This window comes from Borostomias antarcticus (assembly GCF_949987555.1).
Source record: "Borostomias antarcticus genome assembly, chromosome: 21".
NCBI lineage: Eukaryota > Metazoa > Chordata > Actinopteri > Stomiiformes > Stomiidae > Borostomias > Borostomias antarcticus.
The window spans coordinates 17872254-17880695 of NC_140254.1; the positions used below are offsets into that span (position 1 = coordinate 17872254).

The window sequence follows — 8442 nt, forward strand, 5'->3', positions numbered from 1 at the left end:
GGAGCACAGCTTAGAAAACCGCCCGATCCATCAGCCTGACCTGAACGACATTCCTTCCTGAAGACGCCCGATAACAAGCTTACCTGAGCGACGCGCTGCCATCGGCGAGCGGTTCGTACTCGTCAGCAGACGGGCCGACTGACTAATGAGTTTCCTGAACAGCAGCTGTTCCTGGGCGTGGAAGTCTTCCTGTTCCGCTCCATGGTGGATCTGGACCTGCCCGGTGGGCCTGTCAGCATCTGGACCACCCCTCCCTCGCTAACGCGACGCCGGCGCCCCCCCTGGCCGTCTGTCACCGCGCCCCCCGATGGTTCACGACCCGGACGGTTCACGACCCAGACCCGGCAGGAGAGAGAACAAAAAAAAGGTAGGCTTCTTCTCTCCCCGAGGATGTCAGGAGTCTGAGATGGAGAAGCAGGTCATGCTTTCCGTTGTTAAAGTATATATTTCGGTCATTTTCAGAAGCGCCTGGCGGCCGCTACCAGTTAAAGCTTTATCAGCCCGAGCGCTGAAAACTCACTTGTTTACCCGTCAGGATGGCAAAGTGAGCAGCTCAGCTCTGTTTGTTTTTTTTCTTTCCACTGTATTAAATTTCATTCATGCAAAATATGGCGCTAAAAAATTCCTCCCCTCGCTCGCCCAACCCTTTCCTCTCTCTCTCTCTCTCTCTCTCTCCCTCCCTCTCTCTCCCTCTCCCTCCCTCTCTCTCATTCCCTCCCTCTCTCTCCCTCCCTCTCTCTCTCTCTCCTCCTCCTCCCCCTCTCTCCCTCCCTCTCTCTCCCTCTCCTCCTCTCTCTCTCTCCTCCTCCCTCTCTCTCTCCCTCCCTCCCTCCCTCTCTCTCTCTCTCTCCCTAAGTGAAAGCTTCTCTGAGGATACCACTAAGTGAAGCAGACGTCCCAGAGCCAGTTCCAGCCTGTCTGTTGTAGTAACTGTTGCTAAAAACCCAGGGTTGTTCTTGCCACTGGGAGAGAAGTTCCCTTTGTGTGAATCTCGGGCTGGTTTCACACTCACTGTAATTTCAAGGTACAGTATGGAAATACTGGTTTGGCTGCCTAAGCGTGATACAACATGTAAAAAAAACCAACATGGCTGCAGTCTTGGTGTTAACTCTTCCTCTCCACCACACCGGCCAACTCTGACTGCGGACTTTCACACAATAATTACTCGCTGCGTGCCTCCTGATTGGCCGATTGTTGTATTGATATGGGGATGTGGTATTATACATAAAAGAAAACACAGGAGATAGATTTAGAGTTAGATATTTTCCACTAGGCAAGGTCTTGCTGGCAGCGCTGTGACATGGAGTCAACATGAGGGCCTCCAGGGGCCCACGGGAGCTGATGCGGAGGGTACCCTGACCCCGGCCTGACCCCCTGACCTCGGCTGGGCCGGAGTCTAGGGGGATCACTGTAGGGGTCAGGGGTAGGTCAGCGAGACAGCAGAGGGATCATGGGACACGGGGGCTGACAGAAGAGCCGGCGCGCGCAAAACACATAACCTCTGACCCCAGAGACGACACAGCAGAGAGGGGCGGGCCCAGGCCGCGGCCTGCGGAGGATACGACCCCGTTGACTAAGAAACACAACGTGGGGTCAAGCTTGACCCAAACAGGGAAGCCAAAACGGTCTCTTTAAGACCATAAACACAATGAGAGAGTGGGTCAGATCTGTCCCTCTCCAGGTGACCGCGTGACTTTGATCAGCGAGCAGAGGGGCGTGTCTCCGTGACCCTGGGGAGCGTAACCAGCAGCCCCGGTGACGTCAGGGAGCAGAGCGGCAGGGTGGATCATTGACAGGCCGCTGGTTACAGCTCTCTCAGCTGAAACCACTGGTAAACCAACTTCAGCTGGCCGGCAGAGTCCTTACATAAACACTAGAGTCCATCCTTCAAACTCATGGACACGGAGTGACAATTCATGGTCAGTCATGTTAAATAAATGATACTTTTACTACTTTTATTTCTATTATGTTTCTATTATGTTGTCTATTTTTTCTTTCAAGACCAGATGTGACAGAGCCTTTGTGTCTGTGGCCCCTAGATTGTGGAATAATCCTCTTCAGGACTTGAGAGCTGCGGTCTAAAGACGCTTCTGTTTAGACGGGCGTTTATCGAATCAATTTGACTGTATATCTATGACCGTCGTCCTGTTTCCTGTGTTTTCATTTCATTGATTCTTTGTGTGCATTTTGACCTGTGCAAAGCACTTTCACAGTCCTCTCTGGGAGAAGTGCTATACAAACAAAATGTTACTTACTTACTTTCTGTGTTGTGTGGATGACTGCACTGCAAACCAAATCTACCTACAGGTATTAACAAAGCAAACTGAGCTGACACTGAAGCGGAATTAATGTGCCGGCCTACGTTTTCACCAGTGCACCTTACAGACGAACCTGCATGTGAATTTCTAATCCAGCCGACGTGCAGGTCTTTGAGCGTACCGGCCTGGAGGCAGAGGGGATTTCCAGTATTTTTCCCCCTGGTAAACATTTTTCCACCTTGTTAACTTTACCTGCCTTCCCTGAGGCTGTTCATCCTCACACTTTCCGCCTGCTGAGCTGGAGCAGAGAGACCAGACACGCCGCGTCTCTCTGAGGGGGGTGGGGGGGGGGGGGGGGGGGGGCTTTTACAAGGGCAGGAAGAATGCAGAGATGCAGCTGTAGACGCTGGTGTGACTGGCAAAAGTCCGGGCCTCTCTCTCTCTCTCCCTCTCCCTCTTTCTCCCACCCCCCTCTCTCTCTCTCTCCCTCTCTCCCTCTTTGTCTCCCCCCCCTCTCTCTCTCTCCCTCTCCCCCTCTTTCTCCCCCCCCTCTCTCTCTCCCCCTCTCTCTCTCTCTCCCTCTCCCCCTCTTTCTCCCCCCCTCTCTCTCTCCCTCCCTCTCTCCCTCTTTCTCTCCCCCCCCCTCTCTCTCTCCCTCTTTCTCCCCCCCCCTCTCTCTCTCTCTCCCTCTCCCCCTCTTTCACTCCCCCCTTCTCTCTCTCTCTCCCTCTTTCCCCCCCCCCCTCTCTCTCTCTCTCTCTCTTTCCCCCCCCCCCTCTCTCTCTCTCTCTCTCTCTCTCCCTCTCCCCCTCTCTCTCTCCCTCCCCCTCTCCCTCTCCCCCTCTTTCTCTCCCCCCCTCTCTCTCTCTCTTTCGGGGAATCGTATAAACGGGACTATGTGGAAGCAGACCAGGAGGGTGAGCGGAGGTGAGTCATAAATCACTCTGCTGATGGAGACCAAACACGTCACATAAACCAAACGCCAAATAAACCGGAGCCATGGTCTATTATTAAAGATCTTTCCAGACAAAACCATCATGTTAAAGTCAACAGGCTCATTATGCAATGGCTCTTTGAGACATGAGATCTGTCAAATCAAATGACTGCTATGAGCGTATATAATCATATTTTCTGGTTTCTGTATTTTCCTTTTCTGTAGAGGTGTAGACATCCACGGTGAAAGTCTGCTGTCCAGAAAGAGTCAAACCAAGTCTACTGTCCAGAGAGTCAGAGAGTTAAACTGAGTCTACTGTCCAGAGAGTCAGAGTTAAACTGAATCTGCTGTCCAGAGAGTCAGAGAGTTAAACTGAATCTACTGTCCAGAGAGTCAGAGTTAAACTGAATCTGCTGTCCAGAGAGTCAGAGAGTTAAACTGAATCTACTGTCCAGAGAGTCAGAGAGTCAAACTGAGTCTACTGTCCAGGAGTGGACTGAGTCGTTTGACCAGAGACTCAAACGGAATCTGCTGTCCAGAGGGTGAAACTGAGTCTGCTGTCCAGAAAGAGTTGGACTGAGTCCTCTGTCCAGAGAGTCAGACTAAATCTGCTATCCCTAAAGTCAAACTCAGTCTCCTGTCCAGAGAATCAAACTGTCTGTCCAGAGAGTCAGACTGAGTCTGCAGTCCAGAAAGAGTCAAACTGTCCAGAGAGTCAGAGAGTCAAACCAAGTCTGCTGTCCAGGAGTCAGACTGAGTCGGTGAGGGAAAGCGCTGAACATCCAGGGCTGCTTGGAGACCAGCTGCTTGACGAAAGTAAACAAAAGACTCGGACAGGGGGTGGAAGTTCCTCACTTCCTGCCTTAATACCCGCAAACTGCGTCATAGCATTCCTGATGACACCGCGAACACACACGCGCGCGCGCGCACGCAGACACGCACGCACACGCAGATGACTGTCACCCTCTCTTAGCGTCACCTGAGTGCACCCCAGAGGTGCAGTCGGCTGGGTCAGGAGAGACAGTCGATAAAACAATTAGTTCTTTGTATCTGTGACGGTGACATGCACACACACACGCACACACACACACTCACCATCTTGGAGGGAACCTGTGGGACAAGCAAAGGTGGTTCCCTTGACTTTACATAAATGTGTAAACATGGAGTCTGTGTTCAGTACAATTCCGATGGCTCCGCGGCAACGGAGGCAGGGCCTCTGGCCGTCTTCTCCACCAGCCACGAGCTCGAACCACACAACTGGTTCTCCTTATCTTCTCACAACTATTCGATGATTGCAACGGACCCGCGACGCCAGACTTTCTTGATCTCCACCGAAATTCTGGAGACGTCGTCATTGAAAACCGTCACTAGAACAGCGCAGAAAACCGATGCTTCCAATCAGACACTGCCTACGTCTCCATTAGGGTGAAGGACCCAACTTACCAGAAATGATGTCCTCCAAACAAACTGGAGTTGAGAATCAAAACAAAACAAAACCGCCCCATTAGGAAGGACCGCCTTAAAGACGTTGGATTGGTTCTGCAATAGTATTTCTATTTTCAATCTTTCAAATTGTTTGCTAGTACAGCTAGTGACAGCTCAGTGCGATACGCGGAGATTCACTTAGAGTTCCTGAGAACATTCAAAGGAGGTGAGCAAGTGTCAGTGGTATGACATCCACATCAGCGGAGCATGTGATAGCACGCTGCGCCATCTGCATATCCTGTCTCACAGAGCACAGAGAAGCCCTGGGCTCGGGCCAGGAAGAGAGGTGATCAACTAGGGCAAAAACACCAAAACCAAAACCTTTTTCTTGAGGTTCACCATCTTTCTCAGACTGAAACAATGTTGAGTAAGTTCAGAAGAGAAAGGGGAAGGATTCTCTGAGAGTAGGCCCCAAGAAGACAAACCAAAGCATAACCCTACTGTACATCAGAGATTTCTCCTCAAGTAGTCACTGACATGTTTGTTTAGCCTGGCACAAATCATGCTATAGATTGGAATCATAACAATAAGTTAACCCTAAAGAAACACACTCATGTGTTTCATCATCATAACCGTGATCCTGAGGACACCCGAGACAGACGCTTTCAGTTAGACTGACATTACATTACCTCAGGGAAGCAGAGACATCGTAGGTGTATCCACCGCCAGACATGTCCTCCCGTTCTCTACCAGTCCATGCGTCGTGAGGAAACGGCATTATTTACGTAGCAAAAGTCCGACCTCGCCGACGCTCGCAGACATCGACGAGAGTTTTTCCATTCTACGTGCCGTCGACCGCATGCAGCTGACACCCACACACTGCATAGTGCACGAGGACAGGTGCATTCAGCGATCTTTCTACTATATCACTGCTCCGATGCCTCTGGTACTCACTATGGCCGCATTCCCAAATGCATACTTCCATACTGTATAGTGCGCCGAAAAGAGGATGTAGTATCAGTATGTCCCAATGCATAGTATGCCACATCCTATTAAATGCGGTCGTATTTTGCAGTGTGCACGCCCGCAGACTTCTCTGGCTATTCTGACCCACAATCCTGTGCGCAGCGGAAACTATGTCACATGTGCAAGAAGGGTTGTATAGTTTTTCCCGGGAATATTCAAAGTTGGAAAGGACAGGTGCATTTCTACTATATCACTGCTCCGATACCTCAGGTACTCACAATGGCCGCGTTCCAAATCGCCGGGAATTTATGGGAATTAATGGGATTTAACGGGAATAAACTGGGAATTTGGGTGTTATTTGTACCATCTGCATTTATCTTGTCATAAGCAGACGGAAATATAAACATTTTGTTTTGTCATAAGCAGCCATGCAGGCAAACATTTCTAATACAAATGGTATACAAATTATTTTATATAAATTACCTTTTTTACTTAATCTATCTGTGAGTAGAACTTGAATGGATTCTACAGCCCTCTTGGTGTGCAGGATGCTAGGAATTAGCTGTGCATTGGCTGGAAGAATGCACTGCACATGTGATGGATGAACGCACAGTACAGGGTTGAAACTCAACTGAATCTGTATTATCAGGTTGTTTTAACCAAGATCATGCTGCAAGACCCAGAATTGAATTGTATGTGTTTTTTCCCCCCAACTAGGCTACATTTAAGTTCCTTGTTACAGGGGTCTGTGGTGGTGTAGCGGTCCAAGGCATTGTGTTCCGGTGTGTTCCGGTGCAGCTGCCCACCAGAGACCGGTGGTCTCGCCTGATCCGAGTACGGCCGGGTCCAAGAGGTAAAAAGTGGCAGTATGCGATTCAGAACGCAGCCTATGGCTTTGCAATATCAGTGTAGGCTAATAATGCCCTAATTAGCATTTTACAGCTATTGGAGAAGATCAAAGGCTGTTAGCGAGGCCTAAGAAAAGTTCCTGTTGTTGATTAATACGCATGCACAAAGCTGGGTTACACTGTCTCACAGAGCAGGGGGATGCCGGATGAGGTCTGAGCCCCACGCAGAACTGGTCTGGAAGACCCGGATGAGGTCTGAGCCCCACGCAGACCCGGTCTGGAAGACCCGGATGAGGTCTGAGCCCCATGCAGAACCGGTCTGGAAGACAGAACCGGTCTGGAAGACCCGGATGAGGTCTGAGCCCCACACAGACCCGGTCTGGAAGACAGATCCGGTAGGAGGACCTCACCAGGGGGGCACCACTCGTTTCTCAAGAGATCCAGCAGACAGACAGAGACGTACCTTTGAGGTTCTTCGGGTGGTTCTGCTTGGTCCGCGGCATGGTTCTGGATCTCCGTTTCACTCGCACATCTTCGGGACTCCACTGGTCGTCTAACGCAGGTGGACCTCGAGTGGCGGAGCCAACCGCAGACCCGCACAGTCAAGGACGCACTCCGGGTTCATCTATGTAACACACACACACACACACATACACATACATAATACAGAGACACACACACAAACACACGGAAGGGTCAGTGTCAGCACAACACACACACACACACAAGAAACACTAAACAGGCCTGAGTAGTCTTCCCTCACACCCTGTCTCGTAGCAGCTGACGCATCCGTCCGTCGCCCTAACAGACCCAGACCGACCTCTCACACATTTCAGAACAAAAACCCCCCAAAAAGCACGAACGCTCCTCCTCGCTCTGACGGCAGGCGACTACAACGAGCACCGCTCTACTCCTGACTCCCACACGCCGTGTGCGGGACCTTAGAGACGGCGAGAAAAAGAGTGACTCCCCCCTCACCCCGTATAAATATGCTCCTGAAGTAGCGATCTGCAGTCCGATCCCACGCTACGAGAAGAGAGGCGGGTTGTCGACGGCGAACAACTTGATTGACAAGTCTGCGTCTGATAAGGCGCCGCCCGGCCCGGCTTTGACGAACGTCAGTTTCGGATGACGAAAGGCTCAAAACAATAAGGTCCTGTGTGTGGCGTCGGCGAGGACGGGGAGCAGCGCTCCGGGCAGCCCAGTTAACGGACAGGTTACTATCAGACTCATCTCGTTGTGCAGCATCACAGGCCTATGCAAACATCAAAAGGGCAGCGTGAGCTCATTATGCGAGGAGATCGGTGTTGTTGCAGTGGATGGATGAGCCGGGGGACTTATTTTTAGGCGTTATGCAAATACTGGCTTTCTGAAAGAAAAATAGTGCAAAAGGGGGGTATGCTGGAGTCAAATGTTACCGAACCTCTCCCACCCACAGCAGAGTAAAATGCTAGGGCGGCTTGATATGCATATCCAACAGCAGCAGCGGCAGCAGCAGAGACAGGCTACACCCTCGCTTTGTATGACTCCCTGTGTAAAAAAACACAAAAAAACAGCCTTTCTTAAAAAGATTTCATTCATAATCATATTTGGAGATAATCTGTCCATGCTTTAACCTAACCTGCCAATCCCTTGCTCGTGCCATGCACACCGTGTTGCAGGACTGAGCCTTTTGTCTCGTTTGCCAATATTACATAACAGTTATTACTCCACCGGAGTGGTTTTCACCATACAGTGGTACATGTGCGCGCTGCTACAGCAATGACATCATCTCGCGGTGGAAATGGGCAGTAATGTACACAGCGCGAGCGCATGCACCAGGTCATGCAATCGATCATAGATAGATAGGCGCCCACCTGGCTTAATACACTGATGGGCTAAACTCCCAAGAGATCCGACGGCACTGAGGAAGAAGAGCAGAATCAGGAGGAGGAAGAGGCATGCACGGTGTGCCGCGTGCGTGTGTATGCAGATACATATTTGAGGAAACACCCAGAAACTGCATGAGGAT

At 50.8% G+C, this 8442-nt stretch overlaps 1 protein-coding gene across 2 annotated transcripts in view; it reads right to left on the reverse strand.

The window, feature by feature from the left end:
• Window positions 1–7012, reverse strand: part of hivep1 (HIVEP zinc finger 1) — a 48186-nt gene extending 41174 nt beyond the window's left edge. For both annotated transcript variants that reach the window (XM_084455300.1, XM_084455299.1), the window contains exon 1: window positions 6895–7012. In XM_084455300.1, coding sequence (XP_084311426.1) covers window positions 6895–6934 — 40 coding nt within the window. In that variant the 5' untranslated portion in view covers window positions 6935–7012. The remainder of the gene's footprint in view (window positions 1–6894) is intronic.
• Window positions 7013–8442: the final 1430 nt, after the last annotated feature.